The following is a 19,379-nucleotide window of genomic DNA, read 5'->3' on the forward strand; positions in this document are numbered from 1 at the left end:
TGCAAGACCCTGTCGGGTCCCCTATGGATGCCAAGCAGCCTGCACTCAAGTCCCTGCAATGCAGTAGGTGAGCAATGCTACAAGGGGAACGGACCCCTAGCTCCAAAAAGGCTTCTGCAGGTTGGCCAACAAGTACCACAAGGGATCGGCCTGTCAGCTGCAGACCTCAGTCTCTTTCTCCTCCACGCAGGTAGAGCTGGACCCTCAACTAGCACTGAAATCAAGCAAAAAAAAAAACAACCAACCAAACTGCGAAAAAGACCAACAAAAATAAAGAAATAAAAAAAGCAGATCAGAAAGATTCTTTCTGGCTTGTGTGCAAAAGAAAAAACTGAAGGGAGCAGCAGAGCCATCTGGTGAAGTAGGAGGGATTCAAAAACTGGAGTGGATTCCTTCTGCAGAGCTCGTGAGCACTGGGATATTACCCACTCATCCAGAATGACACACCTATTGCGCTAGAAAAAATAAATTTTTTAAACAAAGCAGGGTTCCATTATTTGGCAAAACATTATTCAGTTAATCAAAAATGGCAATCAGTCATTGCTGCTTTCAAATATACTGGGACAAATACAGAAAGGGCAGAAGCACGCAATTAATGAGCATTCTGCGCTGAAGTTACTGACCACATGATACAAAGAGGGGATCACTGAGGCACAGCATATTAAAATGAGGTTATTAGGTATTCTTCTGCAATGCACAGAAGTAAACAGGGGATTTTAACATGCACACAATGCAAGAAATCCACTACCAGGTCCAAAGCAGTATAGAAGGGTTAGTTGAGAGGATTTAATGTCATATTTTGGATTTTACTTCCAATACTTTATTTTTTGCTATTAGCATATATACCTCCAACTTTAAAAGGGAATGGGGACTTGTATACTGCCTTTTTGTGGCTTTGGCATTGCAAAGTTGACATTCAAAGCAGATGGCACTGGAAGATTAAGTGACTTGCCCAGGGTCACAAGGAGCAGCACTGGGATTTGATCTCACAACCTCTGGCTGCAGAGGCAGCAGCTCTACCAGTGAGCCACAGCCCTCTTCCTAAAATGGAAGTCGCAGTTGTGTGTGGAGTAAAAGCAGCTTCACATTGTGCGCGTCTGAAGAAAACAAAAACACCAGCACACTTCTGTATATGTTGTTCTGTGCATAAATACTAGCCTAGCAAAAATTTTATGCGTTCCAGTTCATGCAGATGTGTGCTGGTACTTGAAGTCCCCTTACCATAAACATTTTGATCACAGGAAAAGCCTGCCAGGCACAAGTTCTTTGAATTGGCATTTCATTAGCATACTGCATTATTATGGAATATTTTATTGCTAATCTCAAGGTAGAAGCCAGTGCATGTCTTTCTGCATTGATCCCACTATGCTTTATGTACGTATACTCACATTATAAAAATTTACAGGAAAAACTGTACTTACCTGAACCGTGCAGGCGACAGGGGTGTGGGAGGAAACATGCCTGGCTCAAAGGAGTCAAAGTATGTTACTGTCCAAGAGAAGCTGCAACATGAGAGTCCAACTGTCAAAGACAGAATAAGCAAACTCCAAAAACCTGAAATTGAAAATCACTTTGTGAACTGCTTATAATTGTTGAACTATATTCATATGCCATTTCACACCTACAAAAACGACATTTCTTGTACAGCTAGTATTGCTCTTTCCACTAAATTGTTCACTGCATTATGTGGTTTTCTTCATTGGGGTAGTTTCTTCAAGCTACCGTGTTTCCCCGAAAATAAGACCTATCCCAAAAATAAGCCCTAGCATGATTTTCAGGGTAGGTCTTAATATAAGCCCTACCCCAAAAATAAGTCCGAGTTAGATCGCCCCCCCAACCCCGAAGCCTTTCCTGAATGTCCCCGTGATCTCCCCCAATGCCTCCCTCCCAACCCCCTGCGCTGCATCTTTCCATCTCTTGCTCGCATCCAAACCCCATCGACCCTCCCACTGAGAGACCGACATACCTCCCTCCAAACAGCAGCATCAGCAGCATTTTAAACAGGCTGCTTCGCGGTCTTCTCCCATCGGGTCCTACCCTCTGCCGCATCACTGATGATGTCATTAGCGACACAGCACAGGGAAGGCCCCGACGGAAGAAGGTCGCAAAGCAGCCTGTTTAGAGTGCTGCTGACACTGCTGTTTGGAGGGAGGTATGGTGGTCTTGCGGTGATGTGGCAGAGGGTAGGACCCGGCGGGAGAAGACCGTGAAGCAGCCTGTTTAAAGTGCTGCTGATGCTGTTGTTTGGAGGGAGGTATGTCGGTCTCGCGGTGGGAGGGTCGGTATGGTTCTGCTGCGCAGGGGGGATGGAAGAGATAGATACTGTCTAAGGGTTCTGCTGCATGGGAGGATGGAGGGATAGAAAGATGCTGCTCAAGGGTTCTGCTTCACTAGGGGGGGATGGGAGGGAGGGATAGAAAGATGCTGTGCAAGGGTTTTGCTGCATGAAGGGAGGGAAGGAGGAATAGAAAGATGCTGCACAGGGAAGGCACAAGGGGATGGGTGAGAGGGGAGGCAAGATGCTGCACATGTGGGGGAAGAAAGAAAATTGGATTGTACATGAAAAAAAATAAGACATCCCCCAAAAATAAGCCCTAGTGCGTTTTTTGGACCCAAAATTAATATAAGACACTGTCTTATTTTGGGGGAAACATAGTATATGAACTACAGAAAAATATGGTGCATTTTTTATAGATCTTATGATTTTTTCTACATCTCTGTCAAAACCTAGGGCTCCTTTTACAAAGGTGTGCTAGCGGTTTTAGCGCATGCTAGCTGCTACCGCCTCCTTTTAAGCAGGCAATAATTTTTCGGCTAGCACGCGCTATAGCACGTGCTAATCTTGTGCATGGGTTAAAAACGCTAGTGCACCTTAGTAAAAGGAGCCCCTAGTCAGATTTCATCTATCATAGATATAAGTAAAGCTTCAGTATTATGCTTTGATCTGAATCCAAATTGAAATGTATCCAATAAATGGCTTTGTTCATCAAATTCTGATAATTAAGAAATAACTAGTTTCTCAGTAACTTTGAAAAAGAACATTAAATTTGAGGCAGGACGAAAATACTCAACCTTACTAGAATCCAGTGAAGTTTTAGGGGTTTTTTTTTTAAGCAAAGATCTAACTACAGCTCTTTTCAACAGAGTAGTGACCTTGCCTTCCATGAAAGATTTATTAATAAGTGCCATAGAAGGTACAAGATCCAACTTCAAGTTTCTTGAGTACAGCAGTAGTAGAACATGAGTTTAAAGGGCTGAGTTATTTAATGCTTCAGAAGCCTTACTAACATCTGAAGCATTAACACGGGTAAAGGCTGTCCAGAGGTCTGGAGTTTCTGAAGGGACCTTATCTTCAAATAGTTTAACAATTTTTTGAATTTATCATAAAAATAGTCAGCAAATTGTAGACATGAGGGAGTCAGTTCTGAAAAGTTTGAAGAAACTAAAGCCTTGACAACAGCAAACAACTCCTTTGATTTTTCAGTATCAGTACATCTAACCCCCTCTTCTACGAAACTGCGCTAGCAGTTTCTAGCACGGGGAACCGCGCTGAATGGCCCGCACTGCTCCCGACGCTCATAGAGTTCCAGGAGTGGAGGAGTAGCCTAGTGGTTAGTGCAATGGCCTGGGAACTGGGATTGGATTCCCACTGCAGCTCCTTATGACTCTGGGCAAATTACTTAACTCTCCATTATCCCAGGTATAAAATAAGTATATTTATATACTGCAATATGTAAACCACTCTGATTGTAGCCATAGAAAGTGGTATATCGAGTCCCATCTCCTTTTACCAGAAGATATAATTACAGTGTCTTATATACTGCAATTCTCTGCAAGGAATCAATGTGGTTTACAATAAGAGTTAGATCAAGTTCCTGAAGTTACATATTTAAGCCTGATTTTGTGGTTGTTAGGGAGAAGAGGTGAAGGGTAGGAGAATGGTTATAGAGAATAGAGATATGCTTTACACTTTTTCCAGAAATCAAGGTAAGTGATGGATTGTCTTAGGTATATTGGCAGTTTGTTCCAGATAAGAGGTCCTTGGCATTCAAAGGTAGCCTCAAACTTCTTCCGACAAACTTGTTGAGGAAATGGGAAGGATAGTTTGAAGCGTTGCAATACTTGCGAATTGAAAGAGTGTGGGACTTTAATAGCAGAGGTTAGTCCATCTGAGTTTTCTCCATATATTGCTCTATGAACCATGCAGGATATTGCTTGGATTCATATTTTAGTGGCAGCCAGTACAATTGTTCCAATAGCGGACTTGATCTTTCATACTTATTCCTTCTGAAAATTAATCTGGCAGCAGTGTTTTGTAATAGTTGTAGTCTTTTGTGTTCTTTTTCTGTAATGCTACAATATAATGAATTACAATAGTCCAGGTACGATATTAGGACATTTTGTGCCACTGTCCTAAAATTGGCCTGGGTTAGGACTGGTCTTAATTGTCCTCAGTTGTCTCGTCTTGAATAATTTTTTTTTTTACTAAGGACTTGATGTGTATTGAAGGTTAAGTTTGAGTCTAGTGTAACTCCCAGTACTCTGGAGGAATTTTCTATCTTTAGTCTCTTCCAGGCACAGAACTAGAACTTTCCACAGGTGAAAGTATTATAGTCTCCGAACCACAATCGTTTTGCCATGGAATCCTGCTACCGGCCTGAAATGTTCTACTTTAGTCCGGTCAAGGTTTGCGGCTTTAGGCATGGGTGTTGTGGGATAGAATCCATTTTCTAAGCATGCATTAACAATGTTTATCAACCATAGCAGAAAGCTAGGGGAGGCATGAATTAGCAGGTTAGCTGGGTGTAGATCTAAGCGACAATGTTTTTTAGATAGTCTCTTCAGTCAGCTAGAGATCTCGACCACTATCTGTCAGCTGGGATCCCTTCATTCTCACTATATTTGACTGGGTATAGGTCTACTTTATCCTCTGGGTTGTGTGCAATGACCTCACAGTTCTGATTTTTCTTGAAAGTAATGTGCCAGCTTGTCTGCATCTGATTGCTGTGATATTGAACCTTCTGTTATATTTTGGTGGAGATCAGTGACTTAAAGATGCTAAACAGACATTTGGAGGAATTTTTAGATTGAGCAATCAGGTTATCATAGTATAATTTTTTTTTCTTTGGTTACTGCTAGAAGTTTGTATCACTTTATTTCTTTCCTCCAGTTGAGATAGTGTTCTAATTTTTTGTTTTATCTCTCCAGATCCTTTCTGTTTGCCTTACTTTTTTCCTCATAGCCTGAAGCTGTTCAGTGAACCATGGGCTATATTTGCCATTTTGTTTTCTTGTTTTTATTGGTGCAATTCTATCTAAGACCGATTTTGCCATGCTATAATGCCTTCTTTTATGGCTTTGTGCATTGGCTCTAGTTTTCCAGTAATTTCCATCCAGCATTCCCCTGTGAGGATTTTGCCATGTTTTTCAATGTATTTTGTTTCCGTTATTGTCTGTACTGTTGTTCTGGGTATTTTTAGGTAGAAGCTCAGGAGAGGATGATCCAACCAGATAATTGGTTCCCATTCTATATGATCAATTAGCTTGTGATTTGGTCTATTTGTTGAGTGTGGGATGAAATCTAGACTACGTCCACCTTTGTGAGTAGGGACCTGTGGGAAAGTGGTGAGTTCAAGTTGTTCCATCAAGCTTTGGTAGGTGTGCACTTTTGGATCATCTTGTATTACATATAGGTTTAAGTCTCCTATGCAGATTAGGTTTATTGGTGGCATAGCTTGAGATCAGATTAGTGATTTTAATCTTCTACCGTGTTCTAGTTACCTGCTGGTCTATATATTAACAGCAGTTTTATGTCTTAACCTCCTTGGTTTTGTAAAGAAAAGAATGATTTGTACAATAGAAGGCAGCCCCCACCTCTTCTGCTTTTTCCGGTAGATATAATAGACATCTCAGAGACCTGGTGGAAGGAGGACAATCAATGGGAACAAATTTAAACCGCAACGATAAGAGTAGATCAAATTGGGGGGGGGGGGGGGTGATTGTGCTATATGTTAAAGAGGGAATTGAATCAAACAAAATAAACATTCTGAGCAACACAGATAGCAGTGTGAATATGGATAGAAATTCCATGTGGGAAGGGAAGGAATATATGAGCAGACAGAAGAAATGTTTACAGAGATTAGGAAAGCTTGCGAATTGGGCAATAGTATAATAATGGGTGATTTCAACCAAGGCTGTGGAGTCGGAGTTGAGGAGTCGGAGACAATTTTGGATACTGGAGTTGGAATGGTGGGTACCAGAAACTGAGGAGTCGATTCCACAGCCCTGATTTCAACTACCAACTTTTTACTAATCTCTTACTCAAAATAACAAACAGAAGTCTATAACCAACCAGAGTGTACTACTAAATCATTGAAGTTTGAGGGAAAATCCACTGGGTGGTTTCAACTACCCCAACACTGACTGGATAAATGCTGTATCAAGGAATGCTAGGGAGGTAAAATTCCTAGATGTCATAAATGACTGCTTCTTGAAGCAACTGGTCCAGGAACCCATAAGAGGGGGGAATTATTTTAAATTTGGTCCTTAGTAGAATGCAGGACATAGTATGGGAGGTAACTGTGTTGGGCCCACTGGGAAACAGTGATCATAACATGATCAAATTTGAGCTGATTTCTTTAGCGATGTCACTCCAGTAATCTACTGTAGTGGCATATAATTTTTGCAAGGGCGACTACGATAAAATAAGGAAAATGATTAAAAAGAAACTAAAAGGGTCTGTGGCAAAAGGTCAGAAGTGTAAACCAGGCATGGATGTTGCCCAAAAACATCATGGAAGCGCAGACCAGATATATTCTACATATTAACAAAGGTGGAATGAAGAGAAAATGGGAGCCGGTGTGGTTTAAAGACAATGTGAAAGAGGCTATTACAGCTAAGAAAACATCCTTTAAAGAATGAAAAAAGGATACCAATGAAGAAAATAAGAAGAGGCATAAGCACTGGCAAGTTAGATGCAAAGCATTGCTAAAGAAAGCTAAACAAGAATATGAAGAACAACTTGCCAAAGGCACAAAAACTCATAGTAACAATTTTTTTTTAGGTACATCAAAAGCAGAAAATACATGAGGGAATCTGTGGGACCTTTGGAAATTGAAAGATTGGGTGTCCAAATGGCAGATGAAATCCAAAGTGGACAAAAGCAAAGTGATGCCCTTTGGGAAGAATAATCCAAATCATAGTTATCGGATGCTAGGGACCACCTTGGGGGTCAGTGCTCATGAAAAGGATCTGGGTGTCATTATAGACAATACGCTGAAGTCTTTCGCCCAATGTGCGGCGGCGGCCAAGAAGGGAAACAGGATGCTAGAAATGATTAAAAAGGGATGATTAACAAGATTAAGAATGTTATAATGCCTCTGCATCGCTCAATGGTGCGACCTCACCTTGAATATTGCATTCAGTTCTAGTCTCCTTATCTCAAAAAAGATATAGCAGCAATAGAAAAAGTTCATAGAAGAGTGACCAAGATGATAAAGGGGATGGAACTCCTCTCGTATGATGAAAAACTAAAAATGTTAGGGCTTTTCAGCTTGGAAGAGATGGCTAAGGGGAGATATGAATGAAGTCTATAAAATCCTGAGTGGTGTAGGACGAGTACAAGTGGATTTTTTTACTGCATCAAGATTTACAAAGACTAAGGGCAACACAATGAATACAGAGTAATACTTTTAAAACCAATAGGAGGAAATATTATTTTCACACAGAGAATAGTTAAACTCTGGAACTCGTTGCCAGAGGATGTAGTAAGAACAGCTAATGTAGCTGGTTTTAAAAAAGGTTTGGACAAATTCCTGGAGGAAAAATCCATAGTCTGCTGTTGAGACAGACATGGGACGGTAGCATGGAATGCTGCTACTATTTGGGTTTTTGCCAGGTACTTGCGAGTTGGAATGGCCTTCGCAAAGATGGAATACTGGGCTAGATGGACCATTGGTCTGACCCAGTAAGACCATTCTTGATTGTACCCAGGTGGACAAAGATCAGCTAGCACTGGGGAGTCATAGTCCTGTATCTACTATACATATTATCCCTACTTGCAATCAGATTTTTTGTTATTACAGTTTTGTTGCAGACTGAGCATGCATTCATGTACAAACACTCTATTGGAAATTGAGTTTGTGGTTTTGTTTCCCCTGTTTTATTTCCATACACTCTACTGGTACATAATCATCTTCTGATTATAATTCTGCAGTCTATATAATTTGTTCTATGTTCTTATAGTCTCTGCTCTTGTATTGGCAGGGTATTATGGGTTTTGTCTTCCTAGTATATCCATTCTTGATAGTATCTGGTCTGGCTGGGGTTCTTGATTCAAGTGAGAATTGTGTTTGATTTTTAGTGCTCTAATTAAAGATAGTTTATTGCATTTCAGGATGGTATGAGTCTGGTTGTAGCTATTTTGGGAGTTTCTATCCATTAGCTCTACTTTAATTAAGATTATACTTTTGTCAGACTTGTTATCAGTGTCCATTTCATCCTGGATCTTATTCTATGGACTACAATTGTGGGGTTTAAGGCTTTAATTGAACATAATTCTGTCTTTAGTATATCAGTATACTTCTGATAGTGTTTCTAGTAGATATTATTTCTATCCAGGATTTAATTTTTAGGTTAAAGATTTTTAGGTCAGCACTCTTAGTAACTATTCTGGTACGCTCTATCTTAGCAAGCTTACAGTCATTAAACTTATAAGACTCGATAAATTGATACTTTAAGGGACATAAGAATTACTGCTGCTTTAAATAAATATTGTAATAAACAGGCTTTCCAGTTATAGGAAAAAGTGTTTTATCAGACTTAAAATATCAATGTCCATAATCTGCTATTGAGACAGACATCAGGGAAGCCACTGCTTGCCCTTGGATCAGTAGCATGGAATGTTGCTATTAGGTTTCTGCCAGGTACTTGTGACCTGGATTGACTACTGTTGGAAACAGGATACAGGGCTAGATGGACCATTGATCAGACCCAGTATAGCTATTCTTATGTTCTTATGAAAACACTTCAACTGCAATTGAATATATGTATTAATAGTTTGGGACACAGGTGAGAACAATAGATGTACAGGCAGTCTACAACATGGGAACAACTAAAAGAATGGCCTTCATTTCTGTTTGTTGATTACTATGTGTGCATATATAAAATCTTGAAGATTTGAAATTGCACTACTCAACAGGGGTAAAAAATATTTAGAAAACCTAGGGCTCCTTTTACGAAAGCGCGTTAGGGCCTTAACGCACGGAATAGCGCACGCTAAATTGCCGCGCATGCTAGCCACTACCGCCTCCTTTTGAGCAGGTGGTAGATTTTCAGCTAGCGCACGCTAATCCAGTGCGTGCGCTATAACGCTTAGCGCACCTTCCCATAAGGAGCCCCTAGTGTCAGCTAAAAAAAAATTTAGAATACAAAGAATTATGCCCCTTTTTGTGAGGAGTTTTTGCTTATTTTGCTTTTTCGTTTCTCTGACAGGGCTTATGCTCCTCACCAATCAGAAGAATAAAACAGAAAACAGGGAGAAAAATCTTTTTCAATAAAGCTGCAAAGCAAAGGAGAAAAAGGATAAGAGGAAAAGAGCAAATTTGGGCTCTCAGAGGTCAGAGGACACACAGGCCCTCTGATCTTGCAATGAACAGCTAGGGATAAAAACCCAGGGAGCAAACAGAAGAGAAAAAAAAATGAATCAAGTTCAACCGCAAAAGGCAGGACTGAAAGGATCTGTAAATAGGCTTCCTTCCAGCTTTATAAGATCTGGGAATTGTCTGGGAACAAAGCTTGTCACTGAGATAGGGAAAGCAGGGAGGAAAACCCACTACCCTGAAATCAGGAAAATTAAGCCCTTGGATCTACCATCCTTTAAATTAAGAAGAGTGTACAGTATATGCTTGGCCTAGAAGAAAAGGACAGCAGAGACAGAAGCGCCTTCCCAGATGAGAAAAGAAAAGATAGAATGGGTTAGCCTTAAACAGTTGGAGAGAAGAAAACAGGCGAGATGAGTTCCTATCGCTCCAGTTATAACTCCAGGAGCAAAGCACACAGTACATGTACTAGGAATCTTACAGCTTCCTTTGCTTTTTGGGGAGCTATTTTATTTTATTTTTATTTCCCCACACCCCCAATCAGCTTTCTTTTCCTTTTTTTCACTTTGTCCAGTCACTCTCCCCCATTCCTTCTGTTCGAAGCTGCCCAGCAGCAGCAGAGAACCAAAGACTGCCGCTGCGCTCACACATTAACGGCCTCTTTTACAAAGCCACGCTAGCAGCTGCCGCAGAGAAACAGCCCCGAAGCCCTTTAATTCTCTATGGTTTTCAGGGCCGCTAGCGCGGCTTTGTAAAAGAGGCCGTCACTGTAGCAGTGCCATCTCTTCTCAGCCCAGTCTAGGCCATGTGCCAATGTTTATTTATTTATTCCATTTTCTATACCGTTCTCCCAGGGAAGCTCAGAATGGTTTAAATGAATTTATTTAGGTACTCGAGCATTTTTCCCTGTCTGTCCTGGTGGGCTCACAATCTTTGTACCTGGGGCAATGGAGGGATTAAATGGCTTGCCCAGGGAGCAGCGTGGGTTTGAACCCACAATCTCAGGGTAATGAGACTGCAGCTTTAACCACTGCGACACACTGGACCAAGCTGTCTAGGAAAACAGATTTGACTTTGACACTGTGGGAGGATGTTTAGTATTTTTCCATTCCTGTTAAGAGTACTTTCTATGCTCTAGGCATAAAAGAATTGCTTGTTGTACCAGCTCAAACTAACCTTATCTACATTTCACTGGTTATCCCTTTAGGCAGATTTTGTGCAGATTGATCAAATGTTTCTATTTCCTGGTCATTGCTTATACTCCGTCTCTGATGATCCCAAGCCCAGTCTTCAAAGCAAAAATATTAAGAAAAAATTGACGACACACATTCAGAAAAGTTACATAGATAAAGAGCTCATATAACCAAGATCTACAAAGCAATTCTCAGTTTCTGAAATGGAGGTATCATACCTAATAAACTAGTTTCTAACCCATCATCACGTCTTTCTTTTTCAGACCGAAGATCTGCAAACACAAAGAATGAGTTTTCATTACATATGTCAAAACATGCGTACACAAACCCCCCCATGCTTTTTAATAATTAGAAGTTGACAGAGCCAGAGGTACAGTACATTGAAAATATTCTTGGCGCATTGAACCATAAATGAAGCCATAGTGGTGATTCTCCCACAGCAAATGAACCAAAGCCCATTCAATTCCTATAGGTTTCAGTCCATTTGCCTTGGGAGAATCACTACTGTGGCATTGCAAAAGGTGCTCTAAGTTAAATACAAGAATAATTCTACCGATGGGGCAAAGAAATAGAATGAATCTTCTTTGGGGAGAAATAGAAGTAAAGGTGTTTGGGTTATTTTTGTATTTTTTGTGTACACAGTGCTGAGCAATGCTCAAATCATTTGATTGTGTAGTGATTAGGATTCCACTTGCATTTCTATCATTCTCAGTCAGTTCTTGCCAAACAATAATATAATTATATACACCCAATGTCACAAAATCCCATACTGAACTCAAGTGTTACACTAATCCAGTCACTCCTTTCTCCCTTCCCCATTTCTCCCTTCATAACTCTGCCCTCCTCAAACTGCTATAATATAGTATATACATTCCTACCTTATATTGTAAGTCGCCTTGAACCTGTTTAAGCATAGTGCAGCTCAGAAATACTAGATTAGATATAAAAAAATAAGTAGTTTTGAAAGTGCCCAATTCTCTTTGGTGATGGTGGTACTGCTGTTTCTCACCCACTGTCCCAGCCCATGTTCATCTGAATGTTATACGGATAGGCCATTGTGGCTTCTGATGTTGAATTTGATGACTGTCAAACAAATGTAATAGCATAAGCACTGCCATATTGGGTCAGACCAAAGGTCCATCAGTTGTCAATCCAGGTCAAAAGTACCTGGCAAGACCCCAAAAGAGTAAAACAGTTTTTATGCTGCCTTTTTTTTAGAAATAAGTACCGGTAGTAGATTTCCCCAGGCCCATTTTAATATAACAGCTTATGGACTTTTAGGAAATTATCTAAATCTTTCTTAAACCTTGCTAATCTAACTGCTTTTACCACATTCTCAGGTAATGAATTAACATAGTAGATGACAGCAGATAAAGAACCGAATGGTCCATCCAGTCTGCCCAACCCAATTCAAAGAATTCCAGAGGTTAATTACATGCTGAATAAAGAAATATTTTCTCTGTTTAATGTGGACTAGGATACGGTTGAATTAGTTTTCTTATATTATGTTAATTCCCATTTGGGAATTTACATTTTGTATTTTTTTTGTGTGTTCATTCATGTATGTTTGTTACAGAGATAATGTAATGAATAATCCAATAAATAAAGGAAAAAAAAAAAAAGAAATATTTTCTCTGGTTTGTTTTATATTTACTACTTATATAAGCTTCACTACATTGTCTCCTAGCCCTAGTATTTTTTGGAAAGGGTAAACAAGCTATTAATATCTACCCCACTCTGTATTTTATAGATCTCTATCATATCTCCATGAGCCACCTCTTCTTCAATCTGAAGAGCCCTAGCTACTTTAGTGTTTCCTCATAGGGAAATCATCCCATTTATAATTTTTATCACCCTTCTCTGTACTTTTCCTAATTCTGCCATATCTTTTCTGAGATGTGGTGACTAGAATTGCACAATTATTTAAGGTGCAGTCTCACCATGAAACAATACAGAGGCATTATAACATATTATTTCATACACCACATAAAATTCAATAGGCTGCAAGTTGTCCTCCATTCATATACCCTCTCCTTTACTAACGCGTAGCATGAGTTTTAGCGCCGGCAGTGGCAGTAACTGCTCCGACGCTCATAGGAATTCTATGAACGGGTGCAGTTACCGCCACTAAAACTCATGCTATGCATTAGCAAAGGAGAGGGATAGTTAGGATAAAAACTTGTATTGAAAAAAAAAATGCACTGTTAAGTTTAACTATGGCAAATTGTAACCTGTAAACCCTATATTTGTTGGTACAAGACCCCTAGTTAGGATAGACACCTTGCAAATTGTAACCTGTTAACTATATAATATGTATATTTAACCTGTCACCTGTTCAAGTTCTTTGGGGACAACGGGATAGAAAATAAATTAAAGATGCTCTAGATAGAACAAGGATTCCCAATTTGAGCTCTCACTATACATGCAGCGAGTCAGGTTTTCAGGAAATGAGTATCTATCTACCAGTGATTATGAACCATCTCCATTGTATGCAAATTTATCTCATGCATATTTATTATAGATACCTGACAACTTAACTGGCTGCATGTGTACCAAGGACTAGGAGAGAAAGAACCCTCCCCCTCCCCCTGCTGTGGAATAATGTTCCCTAAGCAGATGAATTTAAAAAACGAATCTCTCATTTAAAATAACATTTTTGTTACGTGAAAACTATACACTGCCTTGTAAATTAAAATCCTCAACCATATGAAATTATGTTGTAAAGGCATATTGCATCAGGACCTAAATAACTTGTCAGCACCAAGAGAATCTTGAATTCTGCTTTACATCAGAAAACCCTGGCTTGCTCCATGACTTACTTTGTTTGGGCTCAGCTTCAGCCTAAGGACCATAAATATGCAAACCTATAGAATGGCTGATGAGATTCAGGATTTTAGTTGACCAAACCAAAGTCCCTCCCAACCTAAACTCTATTCCAGGGGTGTCAAAGTCCCTCCTCGAGGGCCGCAATCCAGTCTGGTTTTCAGGATTTCTCCAATGAATATGCATGAGATCTGTTAGCATACAATGAAAGCAGTGCATGCAAATAGATCTCTCATGCATATTCATTGGGGAAATCCTGAAAACCCGACTGGATTACGGCCCTCGAGGAGGGACTTTGACACCCCCGCTCTATTCAAATGCTGGGGCAAGGCCTCAGGAAGCTGTTCATGTAAGGCAGGGGTGTCAAAGTCCCTCCTCGAGGGCCGGAATCCAGTCGGGTTTTCTGGATTTCCCCAATGAATATGCATTGAAAGCAGTGCATGCAAATAGATCTCATGCAGATTCATTGGGGAAATCCTGAAAACCCAACTGGATTCTGGCCCTCGAGGACCGACTTTGACACCTGTGATGTAAGGAAACTCTCAAAATGGCACAGCTGAAAGTTCTGTATGAAGAATGAGATAGTTGATTAAGGAATTATTTTGTGGGATATGTTTAATTGAAATTTAAAATGAAGAGCTCATATACCGTTTAATACAAATATACTTAATAGTTGAATCTTTTGTCAAATAATCAAAACGTGTTTTGTTCAAATTTCTTTATTTGTACAGTTATAACATCAAAGAAACATGTACTGCAACTGAGGAAGCAACTGTTCTTTTCAAAACATTTTCAAATTATTTATTCAAGACTTATACTTCATATCAGTTAGGATCCGGAACAACTCGTTTTGTTGCAAATAGCATCTAATTTAGACACAATAGTTTATGTTTATTAAAATCTTTCTATAGCGCCTATAAAGCCAAAAAGGATCAAAGCGGTTTACATCACAACTTAATCATTGAACTTGCACCTCTGAACACCTTAGCAGGCCAAAGGGGTACAGTATTTCAACTTCTGAACAAACCCAGTGATATCCGATTCTAAGGAAAGGGAAGAATAGTCTGCAGAGATTGAAAATTGCAATCCTTAACCACCTTACTGAGCAAACTAGATAAGCCAGGCCCATTCAATCTTTGCCATTAACTACTATGCTGACTAAAAATATAGAAACATCACAGGAAGCTGTTTGGGGAGTTGACCATGATGGCCAGAATCAGACAGCTTTTTGCATCCCACAACATCGAACTAGGGGGGCACAGAGGGCGGGGATTGGTTGGTTTTGCTTCATCATAAATGCATAGTTATGCCACTGTTCCCGAATATGGATCTAAAACTCTTTGCCTTTCTCTAGGGCCGGGCCGTCACTAAGCGGATCAGGTCTTCTGCCTAGGACAGATGCATGTAGAAATCATTTACCTCCGTTCTCCTTCCCACCCCCCCAGGATACTAAGCCCTTCATCTAAGGTAGGGCAGAAGAGAGTAACTCCTGAGCAGGGGCCTCTATTGCAAGGGAGTACTTTCAAAGCAGCCCATCGGGTTGAACGTGAAGACAAGACGTTGGACCTGGTGTGGTAGGGAAAGGAGAGGGAGTTCTCCCTGGTGAACTGGGAGACGCTAGCGCTGTGGGTGTCGGGATTCGGATCCCCCTAGCATTTAGCGAGCTCCTTCGTCTTGCCCAGGAAGAGAAATTTATGTTATGTTCAGCACACCCATTTTGAAATATTAGCACCTACTGTAAAGGAGCGAACGGCTGAAGTTTGCCTAGGATAATCACACACCCATGAGACAACCCTGCCTTTTCATCGACTGCTTTTACCCGAAGCAGGCACCATTAAGCCTATCCCAACCAACGACAGCCACAAGCGAAATGCACGTGCTTGTACCTTTCATAATGACATAGACGAAGGCCAGAAGAAAGGCAACGACCGATACGATCGCCAAACAGCACAACATGGAGAGGACCCGGGCCGGCCACTTTTTATTTCTGGAGAATATGTTACTCCCTGGATCCGCCGGCTCGCCGGAACCCATTACAGGGTAAAGAAAGGAGTTGTTGGTCAGCAGCTCCGACTCCGGATTCCTCATCGCTAAAAACCCCCCTGGCCCGAAAAACCTCTCTTTTTGCGGACTTAGCGGTCCCGTAGCAGCTTCAGGAACAAGCGCGGAAACCAAAGGGAATAATCACCCGGGCTTCTGAGCGTCTGAACTTTTTTTTTTGTGCTCCATCCATAGTGAAGCGGTTTACGCTATATCACGCCGCCTCCTCGTCGCACAACCCATACGCACGACGCACGGCGTAACTGTTCAGGAACTCTTTTTTTTCTTTGTAGGAAAGACAACACCGGCCTACGCTCCTCTTCTTCCTCGTTTCCTTACAGCGCACGGACACCAAGTAGGCTGTGAACGCTAGAGCTAGCTACGCATGCGCAGAGAGCAAAGGAAAGACGGGACATCGCCGTGGAGAAATTAACTTCCTGTCAGAAGAAATATTTCACTTAGACGAGGGCTTTTTGCTTTTCTTCAGAGACCTCGATCTTCCGGAATAATCCCCTCGCATTCTGTCGTGCTTCATGTACCTCGCCGTGCTCCGCTGAAACTTAAAAATGCCCTCACTGCGACCGCGCTCTGTGCTCTAGCTCCTTTTTCCATTGGCTAGTTTTATAACTCTCCAGGCTCTCTCCTCCCTCCTGCAGCCCCGCTGCGTCGAAGAAAATTTTCGCCTTTGAACCAAGGTTTCGTAAACCAATGAGGTTGCCGCTTGTTGGTTGGTCCCAAGGTAGGCCAGGGCCCGGAGAAGATCGAGCCATCATGGTGAGTGGAAACACTTCCAGTAGCTGTGTGTTTTTGTGACGTGTGTTTGTTTCTCCGAGTATTATTTACCTGGCAGGAACGGACCCAAATTTTAGCACGGTCAGCTGCGGTGTTTGGATCCCTTCTGGGGGAGGGGAGAGGTCGAATTTTGAGTGTTTTGGTGGCTGCCGCACTATTGCTGTCTTATGGCTTGCAGAGGTTGCTTTGTTTCTTGCCCCCACCAAGAAGAGGAAGCATGGTAAGATGCAGGGAAGTGCATTATCCTTAACCATGGATCATTGGCCAGTATTGTTTCTATATGCTATTTTTTGTTAGATTAATGGAAACAAAAAGTGAGAGACTATAGATGCATTCCTTTATGTTTTCGCTTTAAAACAGCTCCTCGTGTCTAAACAGAAGGCTCCTAAGATATTGCGCAGTTGTAATAGTCCGTAGGCTGTTACTTAATATCGCTTCAGTTTTTGTCTTTGCTACAAATTTCTTCTGCAACAACCCTTGGTAGTGAATTGAGACTATCAATTTAAAGGCTATCTTTACTCTCTGAGCTTGATTTGAAGTGGTGCTGGTCTTGAGATGAAAGGCAAAGTTGCAAGTCTAGCCTATCTACCACACCGATAAAATCTGGGTCTTACTTAAATTTGTGTGAGCTTAACAGCAAAGCTGTCAAAATGATAACAGGACAATCTTTTTATGCGTGTGTGTGTATGTATGTATATACATAATTTGTATATTTACAACAGTTTGTAGTTGTAATGTAGTATATCACAAGGAGTGTCCAGAAACTAGGGCTGCACTGAATATTCTTATTTAATTCTATTTGGTCCTCAATACATTATTAGTATTTGCCTTAATAGTGATTTAAATACAAATAAACTTGGTCTGTACTGTGCTAAATCCTACTGAAATAAAAACTTATATCTGATTTCATGTTGCATCTTTTGTTATTACTTCTTCTGAAGCTTGCTAAGGGGTCTTGTCAGCTGGGCCCTTGTCTAGCAAAAATCTTGAAAACTGTGCCTTCTCATCTTCTACCTATATTGACTAACCTGAGCAGTCAAATGTTATCAGAAGGAATCATGCCAGAGAAATTGGGGCAAATTTTGTTGACGCCTTTAATGAAGGGTCTTAAAGTGGACCCTGGTCTCTGTTCCAATTATAGGCCAGTGGCTGTCGGTCCATTCTTGGCTAAGATGGTGGAGTCTGTGTGTGTAGGCTATGCAAGACTATCTTACTCAGCAGCAGATATTAGACTCTAGTCTTCAGAATTAAGGGCTAGATTCACTAAGCAAACCGATCAATTTGCGAGCCCTTTGCGACCCGATTTCCCTCCGACCCGATTCACTAACCTCTGTCCTGATCATCTTCTGATCCATGCATGCAAATGAGGGAGAACGGCATTCAAATGCAGACAGGAAGCAATTCACTAAAATAAAAAAGCAACACCGACTGGGCTGGCCGATCCAAAATAAGCGACTGCAAAGTACCAGTCACTGAGGTCCTTTCTGACTGCCCTGCCTTCTGCCGCCCTGCTCTCTGCCCCAATCTCGTGCTCTTCCCTGAATCTCTCCTGCCTGCTGCCCCGACCCTGTTGAAGTCTGGCAAAATCTATCTGAGTAGAAATATATTCCAGACATTATCATTGGTGGCTCTTAAGACTCCTGAGGCAGGCCTGTTGGCCGAAACATGTACATGTCGAGTCATTGGATGTATCATTGTGTTATTGGATGAATAAAGATTCTTACATTATCAGATGAATTGGAGGACACTGTTATTGGTGCACATCATTCTGATCTGGACAATTCCATTCTGTCTTTTGCATATTTGTGTTTGTGGTTTTGTTTTCCATTGTTTCGTTTCTTTAAGATGCAACACCACTCCCCCCTCCTTTTCTTCTACACTGTCTTTCCTGAACAGTTTATAGCCCTGTATAACTATATCCTAAACATATCCCCTCTTACCAACACATAGCGTGTGATTTATTGCCGGCAGCGGTAATGACTGCCCCAATACTCAAACCCGCGCTGTGCGTTAGTAAAAGAGGGGGTTAATTCTCCGTGAAACATGTCTCTGTGATAGCCAGTAAATTCAACTGATTCTCTTCCATCAGAGCCTCTAGATCCAGAACCTTGTTTCCCTTACTTTGTGGATTAGTAATACTGCTTTCCAGGCATTTCCCTCTTTTCCCATTTGTGCAGAGGCATTTAGTGTTTCCTCAACGATTCAGTTTGCTGCTGAAGACACATCTTCGATAGATGCACACCAGCAGCCCTTGGAAAATCATCCCTTGGTCCAGGAAGCCAAAATGCTCTCAACAAAACCATCCATGCAGCCATTCATCTCCAGGATACAAGCTTCTCTGCCCTGGCTTTTACCTTCGAGGTGGATTATCAAAAAGAATACCACCTGTGTACCTGCCTGTTCCCCTTTCGGTCATAGAGCCACAAAGTCACTTTTAATATGTTTGGAGGGGTACCTATCAGTATCATTGGTTCCAACATGGATGAGCATTATCGGATAATAGTCATTCTAGTGCAATAGATTTGTCATTCTGGACAAGTGGGTAGTGAATCCAACCCACACATTTTGTAGAAGATATCATAGGTTTCAACTATTCCTCCTTTCTCAGTGGAGTGTGCTGCCCCCTTCAGATTTTCCTTCTGCCCTTGTATCGCTCTAGATATGGAACAGCCACACCTCGAATACTGTGTGCATTTCTGACTGCCGTATCTCAGAAAATATATAGTGGAATTAAAAAGGGTACAGAGAAGGGCAACGAAAATGATAAAAGGGATGGGATGACTTCCCTATGAAGAATGGCTCTTAGACTTGGAGAAGAGACAGGTCAGGGAGACATGATAGAGGTCTATAAAATACAGAGTGGAGTGGAAAGGGTAGATGTAAATTGCTTGTTGAATAATAACTTTATTTTTATATACCGCAGTACCTCAAAT

General features: G+C 41.1%; 2 protein-coding genes across 4 annotated transcripts in view; one reads left to right on the top strand and one right to left on the bottom strand.

The window, feature by feature from the left end:
* ARL6IP6 (ADP ribosylation factor like GTPase 6 interacting protein 6) overlaps positions 1–15,840 on the bottom strand; it is a 46,249-nt gene extending 30,409 nt beyond the window's left edge. For all 3 annotated transcript variants that reach the window (XR_004539413.1, XM_033944205.1, XM_033944204.1), the window contains exons 1-3: positions 15,501–15,840; positions 11,010–11,063; positions 1,422–1,554 (exon numbers count right to left, since the gene is read on the bottom strand). Coding sequence is in view for 2 of the 3 variants with exons in the window: in XM_033944205.1 (XP_033800096.1) it covers positions 1,422–1,554; positions 11,010–11,063; positions 15,501–15,702 (389 nt within the window). In the remaining variant the exon portion in view is untranslated. The remainder of the gene's footprint in view (positions 1–1,421; positions 1,555–11,009; positions 11,064–15,500) is intronic.
* Positions 15,841–16,002: 162 nt separating this feature from the next.
* The window catches only part of PRPF40A (pre-mRNA processing factor 40 homolog A), a 235,613-nt gene continuing 232,236 nt past the window's right edge, over positions 16,003–19,379 (top strand). The window contains 1 exon segment of the mRNA XM_033944203.1: positions 16,003–16,428. Coding sequence (XP_033800094.1) covers positions 16,363–16,428 — 66 coding nt within the window. The 5' untranslated portion in view covers positions 16,003–16,362.

This window comes from Geotrypetes seraphini, chromosome 5 (genome assembly GCF_902459505.1).
Source record: "Geotrypetes seraphini chromosome 5, aGeoSer1.1, whole genome shotgun sequence".
NCBI lineage: Eukaryota > Metazoa > Chordata > Amphibia > Gymnophiona > Dermophiidae > Geotrypetes > Geotrypetes seraphini.